Source organism: Monodon monoceros, unplaced genomic scaffold (assembly GCF_005190385.1).
Source record: "Monodon monoceros isolate NGI ecotype Baffin Bay Population unplaced genomic scaffold, NGI_Narwhal_1 Super_Scaffold_16, whole genome shotgun sequence".
In the NCBI taxonomy this organism is placed as follows: Eukaryota; Metazoa; Chordata; class Mammalia; order Artiodactyla; family Monodontidae; genus Monodon; species Monodon monoceros.
Window position 1 is genome coordinate 69,180,307 of NW_021703772.1, and position 23,609 is coordinate 69,203,915.

Here is a 23,609-nt window from a genome sequence, read left to right on the forward strand (position 1 = left end):
TCCCTTCTTAATCAACTATGCATTTACTCAAATTAGGCCCAGGTTTTGTTTTTCCGCCCCCCTGTGGAAGATACTACCTAAACAGCTTTTCTACCTTAATGAGAATTAGTGTCTTTCACAAATCCCAGTTCAGCCTCCCTATAGATCTCCCCAATTTTTATCCCTTTAAATAGATTAAAAATAAAGGGCTGCCTCTTTGGGACATTCTCTTACCTGGGACTTCTATGGTAAACAAGGACCATGCTAACCAAGAGACAAAAATAAGATGGAAAAGAAAACAAATGACCAAGAAGATAAGTCATTTTAAAACACAGACTGAATCTGGCCAACATCTACTTTAAAAATGATGAAGTGTTTTATATAGGTAGTGATTTGTAAGACGTGTTGGGGAAAAAAATATGTTGGTTGGATATTGTTGAAATAAACACTTCAAGGAGTTGTTGGGTTTTTTTCCCCACCTACTTGGTACCTTGCAGTTCCAGTGCCTTAAATGTGTGTTACCTCCTCTCTAAGTGTCTGACACATGTCCAAAGGTCAAGACATAGGGCTTGTATCATCATGTGACTTTCTGTACAGTATATAGTATTTTTCTTACGATTATTAGAAACTAAATACAAATTTAAAAAGAAAGACAAGATGCTTAAAAAGCTTATGTTAAATCATAAATATTTAGCCCTGGAAGCTTTAAAAAGGGCATTCTAAATATTGAATGTTAGTTTTTTTCTTCCCATAGGTGAAAGAACAAAGAGGTATTCTATTTTTCTCTAAAAAAAAAATAAAATGATATTCTCACAGTCTAAGCCAAAGATATCTGTTTCTCATATAGAAATACTGTAAAAATGAATTTTAATAGATTAAAAATTACATATAAATAAACATTCTAAGGAAACTATGAGTTCCTTAAAACAATTTATTATTCCTTAGGAAATCCAAAATCTTCTGAATAATCTTAAAATTTATAGTAGGTTTATAATATTGCAAGGTTAGCTTTGAGGCTAAGGTGGAGTCGTCACAATTTAAAAATTATCATTTTTACTCCACTTCCAGAAAACAGATCTGTGTGGTAACCCCATGACATACCTTCTCATTACACTACAAATGAAATGTTTATTTTAAACACATTTTATCTCTGGTCAATAGTCTAGGTTGGTTACAGGTTGATATTGTAAGCAGTCTGAGTTTCTACTTGAATATATAGAGAATCCATGGGGAATTTGTATATTTTTCCTCTCCAAATTTACCATCAAAATTATAAATCTTACAATAGTTCTGACTTGACTTCTTTGTTCCCCTAGGGCCAGTGGTAAACCCTCACAAACGGATTGAGATAATAAAAATCTACATATTTGAGATTCTGACAAGATATAATATCCCCAAGTGCAGTCGTTCCCCCATAACTTTGTTTTTTATCCAATCCAGCACTAATGTATGCAAGCATTTTTGGGAACGTATCAGCAATTATCCAAAGACTATACTCCGGAACTGCCAGGTACCACATGCAGATGCTGCGAGTAAAAGAGTTCATTCGCTTTCACCAAATCCCCAACCCTCTGAGGCAACGGCTTGAAGAATATTTCCAGCATGCATGGACTTACACCAATGGCATTGACATGAACATGGTACGTATTTCTGTTTTCCAAAACTGGAGCCCCTCAGGCGTTATAGCTACAGCCAAAATGGATAAGCCAGTCTCACCAGCTTTGAACCCCTTGCTTTTGTTTCCCTCTCTCGGATGTTTATTTTCTCCCCTGGAGATAGTCTTTCATTCTCAATTCATGGCATTGCATGGTGCTATATCTAGTTACACTGTGTGGCAAAGGCATTATAACATGATGCAAACTGATATAACTGTGTGTATTAGAGCTCCCACTTCTGGTTAGGGAGAGCATTGCTAAGTTGGGACTTGGGCTTTCACCACTTGGCTTAGCTGCCAAGCACCCCAAAAAATAGGTGGACCCATGTGCATTAAGACATTACAAGTAAACAATAATAACTATAATGCCCCCAAACAGAAATATTTTTTAAAAATAGGACATTTTGAGGATTTGTGGGAGAGGTTAAGGAGCTTAAGTATACCATAAACATTTTATAATAGCAAGTTTCATGTTTCTGTTAAGGACAATTTTTCTGTATTTTAATCAATTAACTATGTGCCCTTTTACTGTACCTGGTTTAATGCATCTTTCCTTTCAAGGGGGAAATATGGATTCCTTCATAACTCAAGCAAATTCAACATCAACAATCACTTTTCATAACCCTTCCCTCCTTTATCAGTGCTCAAAAATCAATACAACTAATAAGATTAATTGATCCAAAGAGCTTCTTTTATTATTAGGAGAATTGCATACATCTTTTTGACCTAGCTATTTGGCTATAGAGATTGATTACTAAAGATAAATTATATGATAAATACAAGCTATATAGCATATCATAGACCTATTAAAAAAAAATTAGAATTATAGTACCTTCCCATCTAGCTACTTCTCCATTGGGCAAGGATCCTGTTTCTAAAAATTCTTCAGAAAATGAAATCTTTAAAATTTAACGACATCAACAGCATGATACAATTTTTGCATAAGTGAGCCTATGCAATTTAGATTGACTTTTTAAAATTTGATCAGCAATATCCTAACAAAAAAAGAAAAGGTTCAAAATTAGCAGTTAAGGTACAGAATTCATTGCAAATATTGCCCAGTTTGAAAGATATATTTTTATATGATGTTTATCATAGCTGTGCATGATTTATTTGATGGAGAAGTAAGGGCATGCCATCATAAAATTTTTAATTTGAAGAGCTAATCAATCAGCACATTTCATACAAAGCCATAACTGAATCCCATGAGTTATTTCTGATTATCCCAAAGTTACTTGTGAAAATTCATTTGATAAATTGATCTCACCAAGGTAACACTTTAATCTCATAAGAAATTACCTACAAATTGGTCACTTTTATGTACTTCCATCCATATTATTGTTTAATGAAGATATCAGCATTCAGAAACTATTGGGGATTCTCTAATGCTGGGTTGGCTGAAGCAGTGTCAAGAATTTTTAATCAAAACACATGTCGCTCAATTTTGTTGTTCCATACTGCCAGATTATTTCAATAACCGTAGTAAAACAATTATTTATTTTACTTCCCCTCTCCATATAACTCTAGTTTCGTGGCCATTCTTTTGTGTGATAAAGTCTATTTTGTGAAAACTATTTACCTTTCATTGTTTGACTCTATTACCTATGAATATGGTTTATATACCACTTGCCTATTTACAATGTACTTATGAAAGATTTATCTCTTTCCTGTCTGCTTCACACCTTAATACATGGAATCACAACACCCACCGGTAAGAACAGGAGGTATTTATATCCAATTTAATTCTCGTGTAAATTGTGGAGATCACCCTTGTTATCTGTCAGGTTTAGAGCTTGTTAAATGATTTCCAATGTTAGTTCTGATTTTTTTTGCATGATGTAGCAGAGGAAATACAAGGCAAGAAACTGCGAAAGATAACTTGGAAGAGGCCAAGTACAGAATAGAAATCCTTAACTTTAACAACGACTTGACCTCTAATAACGTTTATATAAAGTTTCCCCCTCCCCACAAAAAGTCACTTATCTGCCCCTTCCTTCACTCTGGTAAAGGTTATGGGTATACGGTTTGCATTAGATAACTGTCATAAAGAAAATGTCATTCTCTTTCATCATCCTCTATTTTCATGATGTAGGTGCTTTTCTTTCCTCTCATCTGCATGCCTGTCTCACATGATCCTGGAGTGTGTGAGCTCTAAACCATGTGCCACTAAGTCTTGCATGTGGTTTTGAGAGCTTGACTTTGCACGAACTTCTTGTTTGTACACAGTGTCTACATTTCTCATCTTGTGACTGCAATGTGAGTAAAAAATCAAAGTGCAACATAACTCTGAAAACTCAGCAAATGGAAGATGCTTGCTAATTAAGAACAATGTGCAAAAGAAAGTTGATTAGAATAAAGCAACTGTACTCTTAGACTATTGAGAGGTTAAAAAAAAATCTAAGTGGATTTTTTACCTCTAACAGCACATCGTTAAATCCCTGTCTTGTTAGTTTATTGTTAACTAAATTGTAATTTAATAACAATTTAAAGTGATTTAACTTTATGTATTGTGATACATAAAAGTACATCAAACTGTTGTATTTTACATCAGCATTCCATGTTATTTCATTTAAGTATAACCTGAAACATAATTTCTCATGAAACATTTCAGGTCACTTTTGCTGTTTAACCATGTCCAAATGAAGTATAAGATGTTCAGTCACACTCTATTAATTGACCTAAAATTATTTTTCATAACCCAAAATATTTGATTCCTTGATAGATCACAAAACATAAGAAAGAATTGTAGCCATATTCCTTACTCCATAAGAAATAATATGTAGCCATATTTCTTATTCCCTGCATCTTTTGCTTTTTGTGAAACAGCTATTACCAGAATGTTCCAGAACCAAAAGCATTCTGGGAACACTTATGGGCTTCCTTTCAGTTGAACCAAATGGTTCAGGTTGCAAAAGGAAAGGGGTCAGGATAATGAAGCTAGTGAAAGGAAGGTGTTCTTTTGCATATTATGTCAGGCTTAGGAGTAGTAAAAATTAGCTCAAAAATGTCCCTAGGTCAAGTCCGGAAAATCCTTTCCCTTCTGCAATACTTTCTCAGCTTAGGACTGAAAGCATCTCAACGAATTTCCCCAAGTTAAAGCTTTCTTGTAACCCAAGCTGAAACTTTCAGACATTATCCAACAGTGATTTTAGTTACAACATTGCCAAACACAGAAAATCACCTTCCATGTCATTGTAGAATTGAGCCATGCACACAGAGGAGCATGGCTTGAATGAATAAAGGCACCAATAACCATGGTCTATCCATCATTCTGGATGGAGAGAAATAAATCACTTATGACAGAAACCACTCCATAATTTTAAGTTATATTTGCATGGAAGAAAAGCCTTTATGAACATTCAGTGAAAAATGTTATTCCTTACCTAAAAATGCCCCCCAGTAATGCCTGAATAATAGAAAAAAATACAGAATAAAAATTCAGAAGACCCAAGTACTAGTTCTCAATACGCCACTTTTCTTGGACAAGTCACTTAACCTCTCAGCAATTTCATTTAACATGTCATTTTCAAATAGTTTTAAAGCGCCAAACCTGCATTTGCTAAATGTGTAAAACAATTATCATGGGAGTTTTTCTGCTTGAGGATGTAGAGTCTAATCTGCCTGCTGCCTACTCTCTTGTTCCCTCTGAGTCTCCTTCATGGAACATTTTATTCTGCTTCGAATATTATTCAAAAACCACAGAACTAAGTGAGTGGTAGAACTGTGGAAGGCAGAGAACCCAAGGGGATCATTTCAGGTAAAGACAAGGACAGGAATAGAGGCACATATTTGTGACATCCAGGGAAGAATTAAGGCAGGTAATCCAGAAACAATTTTGTTTCATTTATTTTAGGAAGAAAGGGGAACAATTGAGTATTTTTTTAGTCTGGGACATTAATGGAGAAGAATTTGGGAAACAGTTGTAGAAAGGAGTTGGAATAAGAACCTAGAAAGAGAAATAAATTCTTCAGCAAGGCAGATTGGTGAGGTTTCCTTAAAGATAAGCAGGGGAGAAAAGAAAAATGGTGACGGCATTGGTTTTGAGGAATAAAGGGGAAGACCCAATGGTACTTGTACTACATGGTCCAGTCTCCTTGATCAAGCAGAGACTAAATGAATTCCTCAGAAAGGAGAAGGTGTAGGATAGGAGAAGCGTTGAACAAGGGAGAATTTTTAGAGATTTCAATCAAGAGTCAACCTAGTCGGCTAAAATTGCTTAGAATCCCAGTAGGACTCTGAGTGACAAAACATACACTTATCATGGACCCAACAAGCAAAGCCAATCAAAACGGAAAGGAAAGTAATGAAGAATGACATATTGTTTAATAGAAATTCCTACTTCATGAGGCTGATGTTATTTCTAAGGAGCATTTTAATAAAAATCTGATTTCATTTCCTTCCATGACTCTTTTCCTGCTCCTCTGTTATCTGCTAACTCTGACTACTGACCATAACTACTACTACTAACTGCTTACTACTACTACTACTAACTACTATCTATTTAACTAGTAACTACTAATATTAACCTGCATCTACAATCTAACTCTACTCTATCAAAAATTTTGTTGCATCCATTCTCTATACTGATTTAAATAACTTCATCTGTGCCAGACCTTCACATTCAAATACACTCCACTCATGTCCTGTTTTGATACACCATAGTGAAATGTAATTTCAAGCTCTTTCAGTATGTCCAATTAAGCAACTCAGATAAAATAATCCTGTGACATTAAACCCCATAGGAAAGCAAAATTTATAAAATAGCATGGCTTGTCTCTACCATAATATTTTTATCCCCCTTTACCTTTTTCTAATGACCCTTATATACTGAAGTTGATAAATACAATGAAAAACCTTTGACTAGTTCATCATAGAGCTAAAATAAAATGACTACAAATATGATGCCCTTCATGTCTGACCACCCCTCCAATGGGGACCCTGTTTTCAAGAAGTCTTCAGAAAATAAAATCACTCATGTTTAAAGATATAAACAGCATAATACAATTTTTGCATAGGTGAGCCTACAATTTAGATTGATATTTTTTATTTGACCAGTAATAGTTTAACAAAAAAGCATCGGTTCAAAATTAGCAGTCAAGGTACAGAAAGCTTTACAAATATTGCCTAATTTGAAAGACATACGCTTCTTCTCTACACTTAGGTCCAAATGGCCTAACAAGTAAATCCACCCATTTAAAAAGGGAGCATGGAGATTGGCAAAAACCTGCATTTAAAAGATAATGACCCCGAGGATTGGTGACATCTTTTAGTTTTCTGTAACGAAATACTTAGTTACTACTTAGGAGTGGAATTAAAGTAATGCTGTTTACAATGCACCTTAAAAGATGTTTTCATCTCCATGCTGATTAGTTGATAGGAATTGCCTGGCTCTGCAAAAACTGGATAGGTAGTAAAATTTTGCACTCACAAGAAATCTACTATTAACACACATACTTACCAACTGTAGCCAGTACCTGAACCACAGGTGCTTAAGAAAGGGCAAGTCACATGTCCTGCCTATTTTTCCCCAAGGCTATTTATCCTAAAGTCTCAAAAATGCCACAGAACACAACAAATACCATCTGGAGCCCCCTGACATGAACAATATCAAGGTTAAGACAAGCATCTGGTATTTTCAGCTTACAAATTGTATATGCTCAATCATGTTTCACAAATGATGATGGTCACTTCAGCCTGGTCTCCAACCATCAACAAGAAAGACTTATTTACATCTGACACCGTGCTGTTTTAATGCAAAGCAGGTTCATCAACAGTGGGATCTGATCTTTAGCCATTCCTGAGTCAAGAAAAATAATGACAGCATGGTCTGGGGCTTTACACATGAAAAAGAGTCATTGCAGAGATACCATGCTGAGGCGATGAACACACTTCTATGCTTCAGTGTCTCCATTTGTTAATAATGTTCCTCTCACAGTAGTAGGATGGTGGAAATGATATCTCAAGTTGTTTTTCAACTTTTAAAAATTATGGTACTATTCAAACAGGACTCGAGTGCAATTTCTTATGCTCAAGGGTGTGATGTGTTGCCAAATACTTTCTTTGGAGTAGTAGAAGCACAGGAGTAATTCAAGCTCAATTCAGTTTAGGATCAATTAATACTCAACACAGGTTTAGCCAATAATAAAAACTAGAGACATCAAAGTTCACTTTAAAAATATTCTTTGGAAATATGAATTTAGGTCCATTAAATTAAAATATTAGAGGAACTCAGCACTTATCAAACCTAATAAAATCAAACCATTCACAATTTCTCCCAAAATAAAAGTCCAATATTTACTTTAGTTAAAGAATTTTCTGAGACATTACCAATAGCCTGAGGATTTATATTGAAAATGGATATGTAAAGTTCCACCCAATATACCAGATATTTTAAATCATTTTTTAAAGGTGAAAATAAGCACAAGTAGTTCATCTGATCCAACTGATTATATAGCCTTAAGGCATCAGACTCAGGAAAAGTACATATATTTTTATTGTTTTTCTTGGTTTAGACATATTGCTATCCATGGAGTTGAATGTGGATGGAAAAAAATATATAATCATGCCTCTTTCGTGCCAGATATTCCTAAAGAACCTATTTTAGTTTGCATCTTGGGCTCCTATTAGTAAAGTGGGCTACCCCCAGCAGAACTCTACACTCATCTTAGGGACCATCTGATAAGAATCTTCCTCACTTGGGGCCCAGCACCTCATATAGTGCATTTTAATGCTCTGGAGCCATGCTAAATCATTTACATATGTGCTGTAGCTAATTTTTCCCACTCTACTGGTCATCTCCTTAGATCAGAGTGCTCTACAATACACACGAAACTGAAACAAATCAGTAGTTAGAAACACCTACCATAGTGGGAGGGAAAACCAAAGACTCAGTCCACACAGGTGTAATTATTGTACTTGAATCATAGAGGTCCATGTCGAGCCATTATCTAGTTTTGACTGTGAGTCACAATATGTGGACGCTGGGAAAATCGGGCCTTAGTAGTGTTTTCTAAGATGGGTGCTTTGGCCCAGATTCTGACTCTGATTTTACCTGTGTTATCTATGAGCTGTGCTTAATATTTAACAGTAGGTGACACCAGCAATGAGGTCAGAGCATTATAATAAAGAATAGTTAATCAAGATGTTTTTTTCTATGAATTACTTATTCATAATATTTTTGCATAGTTTTTGGTTACTTTTTTCTTCTCATTTTTTTAAAAAAATTAATTAATTTACTTGTTTATTTTTGGCTGCATTGGGTCTTCATTGCTGCGCACGGGCTTTCTCTAGTTGTGGCGAGCACGGGCTTCTCATTGTGGAGGCTTCTCTTGTTGCGGAGCACAGGCTCTAGGTGCACGGGCTTCAGTAGTTGTGGCACGCAGGCTGAGTAGTTGTGGCTTGCGGGCTCTAGAGCGCAAGCTCAGTAGTTGTGGCGCACGGGCTTAGTTGCTCCTCGGCATGTGGGATCTTCCCGGACCAGGGCACGAACCCGTGTCCCCTGCATTGGCAGGCGGGTTCTCAACCACTGAGCCACCAGGGAAGCCCTTCTTCTCATTTTTTAAGAACTCTTTATAATTTATAGACAAAGAGTTCATTGACACTTTATCTGTCATCTATATTGCAATTTGTTCCTAATCTCTTTTCAATATGCTGGTTTTGTTTAGGGTATCTTTTGAATTGTAAAGTTTTTTTTGTTTTTTAATATCATCCAATTAGTCAACTTTTCTTGTACAGTTCAGAGATCCTGTCCTGTTTTACAAAGGTCTCACTAAACCTATGGATTGTACAAGTAGTTTCCTAGGTTTTAAGTTTTGTTACATGATTTGGAAGAAAACTCTGAATCTGTTTGAAATGTAGTTCTGTAAATTTTCTTCACATGAATAGAAGATAGTACTTTTTCTGTTGGTTTTAAATACCACCTGATTTACACATTAAATTATTAGGTATAATTGGAATACATATCTTTACTCCCAAATTGGCTCTATTTGTCCATTCCTATGGCAGTATAATAAAGATTTATACTTAGTGGCTTTATACCATACTTCAATTTCTGACAAGATAGGTCAACTCTTACTAATCTTGTTTTTCTTATTTTGCGGGGCATTTGAGAGTATTTATTCTTCCATATAAAATATATGACTATTTTAACTCATTTACAACAAACTCCATGTTGGGCTTTTGAGACAACCCAAAGATCAGGTTGTCAAATCTGGCACACAAAAATCAGAACTTGTAACCAATATTAAAGTTTACTAATAATTTCAAGAATATATGTAATCATAAGGCATAAGCAAAGCATAGAGATCCTTCTTTGCATATTAGTATGTGTTCTGTCTCAGATTTAACATGGGAGGTCCCTAAACTGTGTATGCAATGACATAACACTTAAGCAGAATGAAACATTTTTGGTCATTAAACATTCACATTTTATAGTCCGGAAGTTACATAGCTTACATGACATTTTCCAGAAAGTCATGTCCTATAGGTCTACTGATGACATTAAAACAAATCTGCTTTTGAAAGAACATTAGCCTAACAGTTATTAACAAAGTAAAATAACAATAATAGTAAAATTAATATGAGCTATAATTTAAAGACTCCAAGATCTTAAGAAGAAGATCTTGCAAGCCTTCAGATCAGTTTATTCCAGTACAAGCTGCCTTTGAAATTTATTTCTTATGAGTGAGGAATGAACACAGGGATTCACTTTAATGGGAAATTGTTGGTGGGTGAGTGGATGGATGTGACTGAATACTTCCCAACTTCTGTATCATCTGTGAAGAAACAGTAGAGAAAAGTCTAGTTCTGGGTAGAAGATAGATAAAAGGCAGCTCATTATTTAAAGTTGGGCAGCAGGATCTTTATCACACCTACTTCTACCTGAACAGGTTATTAACACCATTCACAGCCAGGTCATGCTGCATTTCCCTGTCGATAGTACATGTTAAAACCAGACATTTCTTTTGCAAAACTTCTATGCAACATTACTTTTAGTTAATCTAACATACACTGAATTCTGTCACAGCTTGTTCACTATCCTAATCAAACACAAGATTTAAATAATGTAAAATAAAATGATCTAAGATGAAGGTAAAAAAAACACCAAAATCTACTGATGAAAGTTTTGTTTATCATAAGCAATTTAAACTAGACACATCCTGCCAAAAACACTCCATAGATAGGAGCTGCCCCACACCCTTAGTGTGCTTGCCAGGAGCAGGTCACTAATCTTTGTCATTAGCTGGTCACTTTTCTTTCCCGGTATTCCTCAGCAAGGATAGAGAATGAACTGTATTCCTGTTGCTAACACTTTCCTTTCTATGAATTTTATATTAATTTTTACATAATTTTGAAATTTCAATATTAAATTCTCATCTTTGCCCCACGTTAAAATCATCTGAAATATGTTAAACAAATTTTAGTGCTTCAGACCCACCCTACAACAATTAAACCAGAATTGCTTATAGCTAAGTCAGAGCAGCAGTATTTTTATATGTCTATTCTAACATGTAGCCAGGTTTGAGAGCCACTGATTTAGATCCTAAAAAATTACATCTCCTTCAACAAGATTTTATAATGTTCTTAGAAATTCTTACCTTTGTTATTAAATTTATTCTTAAATTTATATAGCTTAGTCAAACAAATGAAATATATTACACATTTCCATTTTTACCTGCTTATAAATAATATATAAACTATTTATCTTCCTTATAGCCACCTTAACAAATTATTTGCCTCATTCTTTTTTTGTTTGTTCGATTAACTCTTGGATGTTCTAGGTATGCAATTATATCAGCAACAAAAAGAGATAAATTCATTCTCTTTTTTAAAAAATACTATTTATTTTCCTTATTAGTTCATTAGATTCTCCAAAATAATTTCGAATAGTAATAGCTTACTTTATGAAAATAACTTCACCATTAACACTAATACTTTAAAAATCTCCTTGCATTCCTCAAATAAATCCTACTTGGTCATAGATTTTTTTTGATACTTTGTTGAGTTTATCAGCTAGTAAATTATTTAGAATTTTGCAACTATTTTATAGTGATATTGATCTGTAGTTGTAAGCTCTTTTTTATTATTTAAATCCACTTTATTGTTATTTACTTTTCCCTTTTTTTAACATCTTTATTGGAGTATAATTTCTTTACAATGGTGTGTTAGTTTCTGCTTTATAACAAAGTGAATCAGCTATACGTATACATATATCCCCATATCCCCTCCTTCTTGTGTCTGCCTCCCACACTCCCTATCCCACCCCTCTAGGTGGTCACAAAGCACCGAGCTGATCACCCTGTGCTATGCGGCTGCTTCCCACTAGCTATCTATTTTACATTTGGTAGTGTGTATATGTCCATGCCACTCTCTCACTTCGTCCGAGCTTACCCTTCCCCATCCTTGTGTCCTCAAGTCCATTCTCTACATCTGTGTCCCTATTCCTGGCCTGCCCCTAGGTTCTTCAGAACCTTTTTCTTTTTTTAATTCCATATATATGTGTTAGCATACGGTATTTGTTTTTCTCTTTCTGACTTACTTCACTCTGTATGACAGACTTTAGGTCCATCCACCTCACTACAAATAACTCAATTTCGTTTCTTTTTATGGCTGAGTAATATTCCATTGTATATATGTGCCACCTCTTCTTTATCCATTCATCTGTCGATGGACACTTAGGTTGCTTCCATGTCCTGGCTATTGTAAATAGTGCTGCAATGAACATTGTGGTACATGACTCTTTTTGAATTATGGTTTTCTCAGGGTATATGCCCAGTAGTAGGATTGCTGGGTCGTATTAGATGTACTTCTGATGTATTTGTGGGGAGGAAGGTGATCTCCACGTCTTACTCTTCTGCCATCTTGAAGGTCTCCCTGTACGCTCTTTAAATGTTAGAAAGAAATCATCTGTTAAGCCATGTGGTCCTGGTGGTTTTAATGGTAGTTCTTTAATCACTAACTCTACTACAGTAATTGTTTATTACATTTCTTTCTTAGTCAATATTGGTGATTCATATTTTGTGAAAAATTCATCCATTTCATCTAGGCTTTCAAAGTTGTTACAATATTGCTTGTAGGATTCTCTTTTAATTCATTTATTCAGTCTTTTCTGTATAAGGAGGTACATCTGCCTTATCATTGCTAAATTGGTATATTTTTGTTCTTTCCTGTAGCAGGCCTTTGAAAGATTCGTTTATTTCACTGGATCTTTTTCAAGGAATTAGCCTTTGGATTAATTTATTCTTGCTACTATTCTTTTCATTTTCAGAATTTGCCTTCATTACCCTCTTTTTTATTTCTTTGTATTGTCCTATTATTCTTAACAGTTGTTTTAAGGTTTTTTATTGTTTGAGTCTTTCCTTCTATAATATCTAAGACATTAAGACTATATATTTTCCTTTCAATGCAAGTTTTTCTGTGGTTCAATGGGTTTTGACATGAAATGTTCTCCTTCTGTTGCTTTGTAAATTATTTCTTTTTGGATCCAAAGGTTATCATAGAGTGTAGTTCTTAATTTTCACGTACTTCTGATTTTTTTAGTCACATTTTAATAATTTTTTTTCTTGTTTTTTGGATTATAGTCAGAGTTAAGGGACTATATAAACTTTTCTACTATTATAAATATTTAAGCACTCACATGTAGTGCAAAAATTATCTATGGTTGCATTTGTTTAAAATGACTCACCTTTATAAAGGTTTTCCAAAACATTTAGCTTTATTTTCATGGGGATGGGGCAACCCTGCTCTCTTTCTTTACACGTACTTATTTCATTCTTTTATGTGTAGTACGATTGAATTACATAATTTCATGAACAAGTACAGCTGACATAAATAGGTTTCAGAACATACACTGCTGGTTTGTAACTCAACTGGTAGAAGTAGAAATGTGTAGGGACACAACAATATGTAACATTCAGAGCGTTGGGTAACGAGAATCAACATAGTTTACAGAAGCGGAATCTAATAGGTGGAGGAAGAGAACTTCTACTATTTTGAGAGCTTCTGCTATTTTGCGAAAGTTATATAATTGCTGATACAACCATCAGTTTCCTTAGAAAGCAATTGAATTGCTGTCTAGCCTTAATCTTTCTGAGGAACAAATTCCCTAACTGGTACAAAAAGAAAATGGCATTAATGCTACATTTTTATTCTTTCTTACTTACTGATAAACCAATAAATAAAATGAGTGGGAAACATTTTGTATTTCACCATACTAGTAGCAACTTTTGAAATCCAATCTGATGAACAGCTATGGCAAGTCACAATAGTTGAAAGAATCCTGGAGTAAGTTTGGAGTCTTAATTCTTCCACAAATAAAATCCCTTAATGCACTTATACTTCAGCTTTCACATGAAAAATGGGGAAATCACCATTCTATATTCCTTATATAAAGTTGATAAATCAAAAGAAGATTTGATTTTAAAATATTATACGTGAGAAATTTTTCTGAAATATAAAACTAGATCCAAGTTCAAAATGGTGTATCAAGTGTGAAGTGGTACTTAAATCACTCTTTTCATCACCTGGCAGATTGCACCTCCCTTTTCCTTACTTTGTAAGCAAGCTCAGATCATCTACAATCAATCCACTTGTAAAAAAGTATTTGCAATAAAAGTCCATTCATCCACTGTGGTTAAATTCTGTCCATCCCCTCCTTCATTCCCTCTCTCAAATAACTGGGCAGTTGAGGGGAAGGTCCTGAAATTGCTTCTCAGGTTGCTGATCCCTCCTGTTACCTTTAGAAACCCTAGTGAGTTCCAAGGTTTTCCCCTGAGGCCGTATTTCAGAAATCCTAATGCATCCTTTTAAGTCAGGTTTTTGCTGATTTAGCAGAAGGACTCCAGAGTTGGAGTAGCAAGAATATGTATGCAAAAGTAATAAATCCCCTCTGCCTACACATCATCACCCACACTCCACCTCATCCTAGACCCCGACTGTGTCCTTCTGAAAGCAAAGGAACATCTCATAGTTATGCTGTTAACTGGGGATGGGAACTGCAGGAGAGGGGAGGGGAAGATGCAGGAGGGAGGACTCTCATTTTTCAAGGAACCTTTACTTGCACCAGAACTTGTTCAGGATTTATGACATTGTTTTCCGTGTCTATGTGCAGTAAGATTTTGTTCTGCTCATATGTTTTTTCCCTAAATGATGTAACCGTATGATATATGTTGAAAAGTTGCATGTAGAAAATTAGTTAATTTTCCCAAGGCTTATAAAAGCCCTTAGTCATGGATTCTACAATACCCTGCTTTGCCAGCAGTCTGGCCAGGTACGATGGCCCTATGCAATAAAATAATAAGCCGCATGAAAGTAAAATAAGAAAGTAGATGAAAAAGCAATTTGAGCTTCAGACTAGAGCTATATATATTTATATGTTTAAAACTACTAAAAGAATCTGCCTACCTTGATTAGTGGTTAAATGTGTAATTGCCGAGGAAATATGAAAAACATCTGCTTCTTATCACTTAATGATAAACCATAATCATAGAAATAATATAATCTGGGATGACCTCAAAATTATGGAATCCATTAAAGAAGAATATTAACTTCTAGAAACAACAAAAAGCAAGGTTCAGTGTATTTTAAGTGCTAAAGATTTATCAAGCCTAGAGTGCTCACATAGCAAGCAATAATTCTATTAGAATCAAAAGTGCTCTAAAATATTAAGGTTGTACTCTAGGGCAGAAATTTAAGATTTGATATATTTCTTGCATAATCTACTTAATAATCATGCTTGAGGTTTAGTGTTTCATAAGGAACGTTAATTTGTGTTTTGATTAATCTTAATTTGTCAAGATTTACATGTATTTAATGACCCAATGAATTTCCCCAGAAAATTTCCTAATGTCAGTTATCACAGTTACCAAAGTTGTTTCTATGATTAATTTGCTATTTAGGGGAACCATTTGCCACACTCAAAATGTCTTTCTCAATGTGCCCTTTTTAGCGTCTCTTTAGGAATGTCCTTCTCCGCAGCTGTGCTAAGTGAAACAAACCAGAAACCATTCATTACACCATGGTCAACTTTCCAATACTATCTAGATAAGGGGCATCTATTAGAGAATATGTTTTGATTTTTTTCAAAAGGAAATACAAAACTTCAAAACACTATGGAAGGGGGTGTTTTTTTGGTAAAATCTCAATTGTTGATGCTCTTCCAACATAACCTAGAAAGTGTACATACCACCAAAAGAGAGTGTTTTGCGATCCAGGCTAAGAAACAGCAAACACTGAATCTACTATCTTAAATTTGAGGAAGGAATAATAGGGTTTGATAGATGTTTTCTATGGCATAGTTATTTCCATCTTTGCTCTCTCTTTGTATAATTTCTTCAGTTTTACTTTGATTTAATACTTCTGTCTTGTTTTGTGGTTGTTGGGTGGTTCTTGTTTGAATGTCCCTAAACTTTGGGCTCTCTAATGCTAAGTTATGGGATTGATTTCTTTTAATAATCACAGAAAGCACTTCATACGCACTTAAAAGAACAAATGTCTCATTTGTCTTACATAATTTGAGAGTTCCACAGAGTTTTGTCTACCTAAATTCAAGTAAAGGGAAGTTAATCTTACATTTATAAAATATTCAAGTGACTTTATATCATAATTAAGATATGGAATTTTTATCAGCCTTGAAAAAAATGTTCTGGAACTTTCAGGAACTTTAGAAAAGTGAAATTACAGCTTTTTACTCACCTTAAATTAACTGTTCCCTTGAGGGTTCCTTTGAACAACAATTAGTATTGTAAATGTGCATTATAGATGTCCAAATTTGGCCTGAAAATGTGGGAAATTCTGATTAACCCTATAATTTTTTTTAATCTGAGCATTTAGAGGCTTGAGGACCAGGGATATTTTCAGAACATGTTTTATTCATTCTTATGCTCTCATGCCTAGCATACTGCTCGGTATATAGTAGATACTTAATAAATATTTGCTAAAAGAATGAGGACTGCTTTTCCAAGGTGCAGGCCATGAAACTGATTCTGGGTGATGCTCCTTAGTCTTTGAAAACAGGCTAACTCCATAAAACAATGGCTCCAGATGCACAGTGACAGGTGCTAAGTACCCTCACAGAAGCTACAGAGCTTGACAAACAAGAAGGTTGTATAGAGCGTAGCAACATGACTATAATAATCGTTAAACCAGCTTGTGTCCTGGTTTGTACTTGTGTACTTGGCATAGATAGTCTTTTAGCCAGATCTGCTAGGCCTGGTAAAATGCCACTATCTGAGTGCTGAATGAGGAAGTTCCAAGTTAGGTAATTTAGCAAAGGAACCAGACCTGACAAAAAAAGGATTATCCATTGGAAGCAAGAAAGGCAAAATGGCTGGGCCCGATGGAAAGGGGTGCCTTGGATAAATATCCACAAACTTACCCTTTCTTCCCACTCTTTTCAGTCTTCTTCTACCTCTGTTCCAATACAGCTCCCTCTCTTATAACTCCCACTTTAAAATCCCTTTACTTAGGCATAAGCCAGATTCCGATGCTGCTAACTTATTTTAGACATCCAAACCTCTGGGCTAGGAAGAGATTCAATTATTAAATCTTAACTTCTATTGAGTTTTACCTGAATGATCTATGTAACTGACTTAAGAAAATTAAGAAAGTCAGTTAAGGGCTAACACAGGAGAATTACTTAATCTAGACAAGTCCTTCATGCTAAGATCTGTGTATCTTCCCCCCATGCAAACAAAGTCCTCTCCATGGAACTCTATGGTACCTCCTACTAGAGGTCATTCTCTCCAGTGATTGCCACTCCTAATAGGTTGAGTGTTAGGGGCTGACAACATATAGTAAAGACACTTGAGAATGATGTTGAAAAACTTTCTCAAGTGCTCTTAAGGTTTTGTGGATGATTCTAAGAATATTGGAATTCCAAGAACATATTTGTACATTGATTTAGTAACTGACCACTCTCAAAAAAGATTTAAGACAATTCACAGTGAAAACCTAAGTGAAAGTAAGCCAAAATATTTAACACAAGTCAGAAACAGGAAACAAAAGTTAGAGAGATGAAAGGAAAAAGAATTCTTAAACTCTCCTGAGGCAATGGAACACAAAATTTAGTGGTGAATTTCCTACTCACCAAAGAGACCAACGAAAAGAGCACATTGGGCATGCATCTCTCAATTTCTAGCAAAGAGAATGCAACAGTTCTTTAGGAACAATAAATATGTGTGAGGAAAAAAAAAGCAGAAAAAGCTAGAAGTAAACTTTCCACTGAACATCTACAATGCACAGGATGATTTACATTCATTATGACATTTAATTGTGGGCACAACCCTGTGAGGTAGATATTATTTTTACAATAAAGGAAACTGAATCTCAAGAAAATTTAATTGACTTGACAAAAGTCACAGCTAGTAAGGGATGGAACTAGGACTTGAGCTCATGCCTATCTGATTCCATAGCTCATATCGCACCCAGAGAAGTGAATATCCCCTACTTCTATTTCATCATCTCACCTGCACCTTCCAATTCAAAGCATGCATACACACACACACACACACACACACACACACACACGCGCGTGCACAATTTTTCCTTCTATAACCAGGCTATATTCAGAAAGTATAATTGAGAAACTTCAGGAGAATGACAGAAATAACAGCTGTAAGCTCAGTATTCTCATTCCAACTACTCTAACGGTAGCAATATCTCCATTTATGTGAAACATAAAATGCCTTTATAGATAAACCCTAAGAGAAAAATAGGCATATCTGTTACTTGGGCTAATGTTCTTTATGTTTTTATCTGTATGGGGACATCTGAGAGTTACACTGAGACCACAATAGTGGGCTTCAGGCAGGAAAAGTAAATCATATGCAGAGAAGCCAGTGAACTGGGGTTTGTTCCTAACATAGCACCTCCAAATAAAGTGGCCCCATTTCAGAAGACAGTGTCCAAACCTAGCTTAACTCTAGTCTAGCATCACGTGCCAAAGAATTGAATGTGATTAGTTTAGACAGGTAGAAGGACCAGCAAACTAGAGGGTTGCTTCCATGAGAGGAGCTGGGTTGTTTGTGATCCCAGCAAAGCGTGGGAAAAGAGTCTCCAACTCCAAAGGCAGAAATGGGCAAAGACAAGTTATCAGTCTGGAGAGGTCTCCAGTCTAAGCAGGCAATCGGACCGGTGTCCAGTCATGGAGGTGAAGCCTGAAGGTTACGGTTAAGGGGAGAGGTTTCAGATGAGTGCCTAGGAACTCAGACAGAGGAGAGCTCCTTTTTTGGGAGTCTGAGCCAGGTAATACAGGAACTTTAAGATAAAAGTCTGAGTTTCTATGGCTGTTCGGAGCTGGATGAGCAGGGTCCTACAATCAACACACTATTGTAACTTATGACAAATTCCAATATTGCAAAGGCTCTTATTCTCTGGCAAAGAAACACAGATGGATCAAGTGACTTGCACAAGCATCAGCCTGTGGCAAATTCATGACCAGAATTTATATTCTGTGGCTTTTCTTCTAAAACACCCTTGACCCATTTCTGTGGGTGACTACAATGAAGGAAATAAGACTGGAAACAGTGGCTGTCATGTTTCAGGTCTCTCATTGATCCTTTTGTATCTTATCACGATCAGTCTGACCAATTGCATCACACAGTGGTCCTGCAGACGCAGGATCCCTGTAGTTACTTTAATATTTAACATAGTAAAAATTGTGAGTTAACTCAAATATGATCTAATTTGAAGTTTCTCTACGGGCCACATGCATTTGAATTATCTGCACAAATAATTTATTATTACTTTTAGCTATAGTCGACAGCAATAAGAAGGTTGACCCAAAAAGGTAGGAAATCCTAAAATTACATTTTTAGGCACTATATAATGCCTTCTCCCTCTACTCCAAAGCATATTTAAATGGATCCATTTTTACTGACAGAGGAAAGTCAACCTGAGAATTAAAATTTCTATATGCCACCCAAAATAGCTAAGACACATACAGAAGAGTTGAGTATCCTTGACCCATTGTATACTGGACATTTTTTTTAATAACGTCAAATTTTATTCAATTTAAATTGAGTAGCACTCATCACAAGCTATTGTTTAATCTTTTTTTGCAAGTTTTAATTTAGTCACTGAATAGGTTGTCAAAACAGTAGAGCTGTTAGGAGGTTTATGTATGCATCGTAACTTCTGGCACAATTTCCATTTCTGAAAACTGAACTACAGTTTTAAAGTACGTTTGCTCTTCTCCTTCCCTTTCTCTATTTTCAGTGCTTATCAAAATATTTAGTACTAATAATGTGCATATGAAACATAAATATTCCAAGTATTGTTAGCTAAGGGCTAACAATATGGTATATGACACTTTCTGGTATATGACACAAATACCGTGGCTATTTCAGGATCGTTATTTTTCCTAATTATAACGAAGATGTGTACCAGAGATAGAAGTCCAAATTGACTTGAGATTCCTTCTAAAGGTTGTCTTTCTAGTTGTACCACCTTTCATTAGTTATGTCTTATTAATTGTCACATTGCATTATATCTGTGCACAGTATGGTGCTACATAACATAATGCAGGAAATGAGAAGCAGTGTGAAACGTTGTAGGCATTACATTTTAATGAGACAGCATTTGTGTTGCGTCTGAATGCCTGCAGTTAATTCAGAGAACAAGTATTTGAGTTAAAATTCTGACATGTTCAGCAAAGCAAGTATTCATTAAGGCAGGCGAGGTAGAAGCATTGTAAGAACCCCTGTGTGACATTTACTACACCTGCGGTTCTGTGAACGCGAAATATACTTTATTTCAGGTGGAGGTAACCCTGTGCGCCGGTAGTATGAAACTCTTTCTTTTTTTTTCTTCAGGTCCTAAAGGGTTTCCCAGAATGTTTACAAGCTGACATTTGTCTACATCTCAACCAGACTTTGCTGCAAAACTGCAAAGCCTTTCGAGGGGCAAGTAAAGGTTGCCTTAGAGCTTTGGCAATGAAGTTCAAGACCACCCATGCACCTCCAGGAGATACCCTGGTTCACTGTGGGGACGTCCTCACTGCACTTTATTTCTTATCCAGAGGCTCCATTGAAATCCTCAAAGATGACATTGTGGTAGCTATTCTGGGTGAGTGTTTTAGAATTGGATAGTCACAAATTCAGTTATTAGCTACTGCAATGCATAGTTTAAAATGATAGAGAAGAGGGCTTTCCTATTTATTTATGAGTACTGAGACTGATAAGTAATTTTAAAGCTCTATTTAAAATTCAATTCAAATCAAATTAACCTTGCAGAAAATATGTTTTCTTGCCTGTCTCACTTTTTCTCTGGTGTGTAAATGCTTCCATCTTGGCACCTACTTAAGCTTTTGAGGCCAGATATATGAAAATAGTCAGCATTTTCCTTTTCATGTTAGAGGATCTTGGACTTATGCTGAGATCTTATCACCTTAAATATATACATAGTAAGCATACTTGCTAGCATGTGCCAATGCCCTGTCATGAAGTGGGTTTATATGTTGATGAATTTCATCTACTTGCTGTGCATTTTACCTGCTGTGTCCCATCAAACAGAATTATATGAGTCCTTACCTGGGTAATATAGGGCTATAAACTTAGCACCTAGGGATAAAAGTGGTGAGGAGATGAAAATTAGTAATAAGTTAAACTGGTTTGGGTGCAAAAGAAAGTCCATCTGTCCAATCTGCCTCTTCAAAAATAAATTTAGTCATTGCGAACTTGTAAGATTTCTTTAGAATATTAGAACAATGGTGAAGAACAAGGGAGCAGAGAGAAACTAGATCAGTTGTTGTCCTCTCCTATCCCCTAGCCAGTATGTTTAAGCCTCCGTCTCCCCATGAGAATACCCACCCCCAATGATTGTGAACATGTGCACTTCCTTTTTCCTGCAGATTAAATCTGGTCCTATTTAAATAACAAGCACATAAGTCAGTGATTTCCTTTCACTTGACTCTTGATGTTAACATCCAAAAGGACAAGGATATTGTCTGTTTTCTTCACTGCTACGCAGAGCCAAAATGGGCATAGCACAGGACCCAATACATGAATGAAGATGTTTGAGAGATTCCTATTTATTTTGATAATTTTATTATGAGAGCCTTTTGAAAATTTTTTCAAAATTGACCAGATGCACAATTTGGTTTACGATCCAATAAGCAGGCTAAAAACATATTCTAAATCACTTAGCAGCTAAACAATAAAGTGAGATTTTCACCAGATTTGGCTTTGACAGTTTGCTTTAGTATGGTGCCAGGGAAGGAGCACACATCATTGCATTCCTGATCTTCAAATCAGCCATCCCTAACTTCTACAGGAAGGTAACAAGCCTTCTTGCTTTATAAAATAATAATTTTAGGGCTTCCCTGGTGGCGCAGTGGTTGAGAGTCCACCTGCCGATGCAGGGGACACGGGTTCGTGCCCCGGTCCGGGAAGATCCCACATGCCGCGGAGCGGCTGGGCCCGTGAGCCATGGCCGTTGAGCCTGTGCGTCCGGAGCCTTTGCTCTGCAACGGGAGAGGCCACAACAGTGAGAGGCCTGTGTACAGCAATAAAAATAAAAATAAATATAAATATAAATATAAGATAATAATTTTAGAGTGTAGTTAAGCTGTACACGGTGACTGGCTTACCCTTTGCTCATTTACAGTCACATAGCTAATTAAAATACGAAGCTCATGCTGAATTTAGTTCAGAGCTTTTCTCTGATAATATCTATACTGAAGTAGCAAAACTATAAAGAATTTCAAGAGATTCTCCTTTTCTGTCTCCATTTCCATGTAAATCTGCACTTAAAATCCTCAGAAATAGTGATTATTTATTCTATTTTTGAAAAGCTAAGTATTTATTTAAACTACAGTTAATGTATTCTCTCCAATGTTAATTTTTCTTATAAAGATATGGCATCTGATTTCTCCCCATTATATTCACATTTAGAATAAGAACATTACAGCATTTTTCTTTTACATGAACTTTATTGTTTAAAAGTCTTGGTAGTTTCCATAGTCAGGTATATATGAACTTGTCTACCAAAAACTACAGTAACAGATACAGGGAGTTTTTTCTAAATCTGAAAAGAAGCTTCAGGATATATGTAAGAAGGTACATTTTACGCTGCCACTGACTACCTTTAAAAGTTATGTAATCAATAATCCATCAGTAGTTATTACCCATGTATTCCATAGGTATGATTTTTAAGTGCCTTGACATTCAGAGACAGAAAAATCTAAGTGGCCATGACTTTCAGGGAAAGTATTGGGAGAAGATGAAACATATCAGGGGTGCTAAGATTATGACTGGAGTCAGAATGCATGGGATTTAGTCATGGCCACTCTCTCCCTCCCTTTACTTCACCCAACTAAGAAGGTGACCTTGACCTAATCCGTTTACTCTCTTTAATCTTCTTTCCATATTCATAAAATTTGGATAATAATTAGTAATTTTTTCATGAGGTTATTTTGGGGATCAAGTGAGATAATACACCTAAGCATTTGACACAGTGCCTGACACCTACTTAGTCCTCAGCATTTGTTGTTGCTGTCATTATCATCCTCATCACTGAAGGGCACCTAGGAAAGAGGTGACATGTGGCTAGGCAGAGGGTCTGCGGAGGGTGCCCATCAGAAGCCAGACAGTGAAATAACCCCAGGTTTGGCAAAAAAGCAGGAAGGACACACTTTTAGAAGAAAGGCCATAAGGCCATATAGTAAAAAAGCATGACTGTATTTTTTTTTTTTGAGAAAATGTAACTAGATTTATTAAACAAGTGGGCAACTTTATTAAGGGCAAATCCAAAAGTGGTTACTAAAGGAAACAGGGTATGTTCAAATTGTACCCCTAGTCCTCTTAAGTGTTAAAAGAGTTCCACCAAAACCCCATGTTTGGCATCACCTCCTGAGACCATCCTGAGATAGAAAGTTTTAAAATTTGACTCTCCACAGCCTTTCCCATATTCCTAGGTTGACAAAATTAGACCACACCTACTATTGGCAAGACTCTTTTCTAGCAATGCGTGGCATAGCAGA

General features: G+C 35.8%; 1 protein-coding gene across 1 annotated transcript in view; it reads left to right on the plus strand.

The window, feature by feature from the left end:
• The window catches only part of KCNH7 (potassium voltage-gated channel subfamily H member 7), a 454,727-nt gene that overhangs the window by 405,494 nt on the left and 25,624 nt on the right, over positions 1-23,609 (plus strand). The window contains exons 9-10 of the mRNA XM_029225430.1: positions 1,420-1,619; positions 20,443-20,695. Of these exons, the coding sequence (XP_029081263.1) occupies positions 1,420-1,619; positions 20,443-20,695 (453 nt within the window). The remainder of the gene's footprint in view (positions 1-1,419; positions 1,620-20,442; positions 20,696-23,609) is intronic.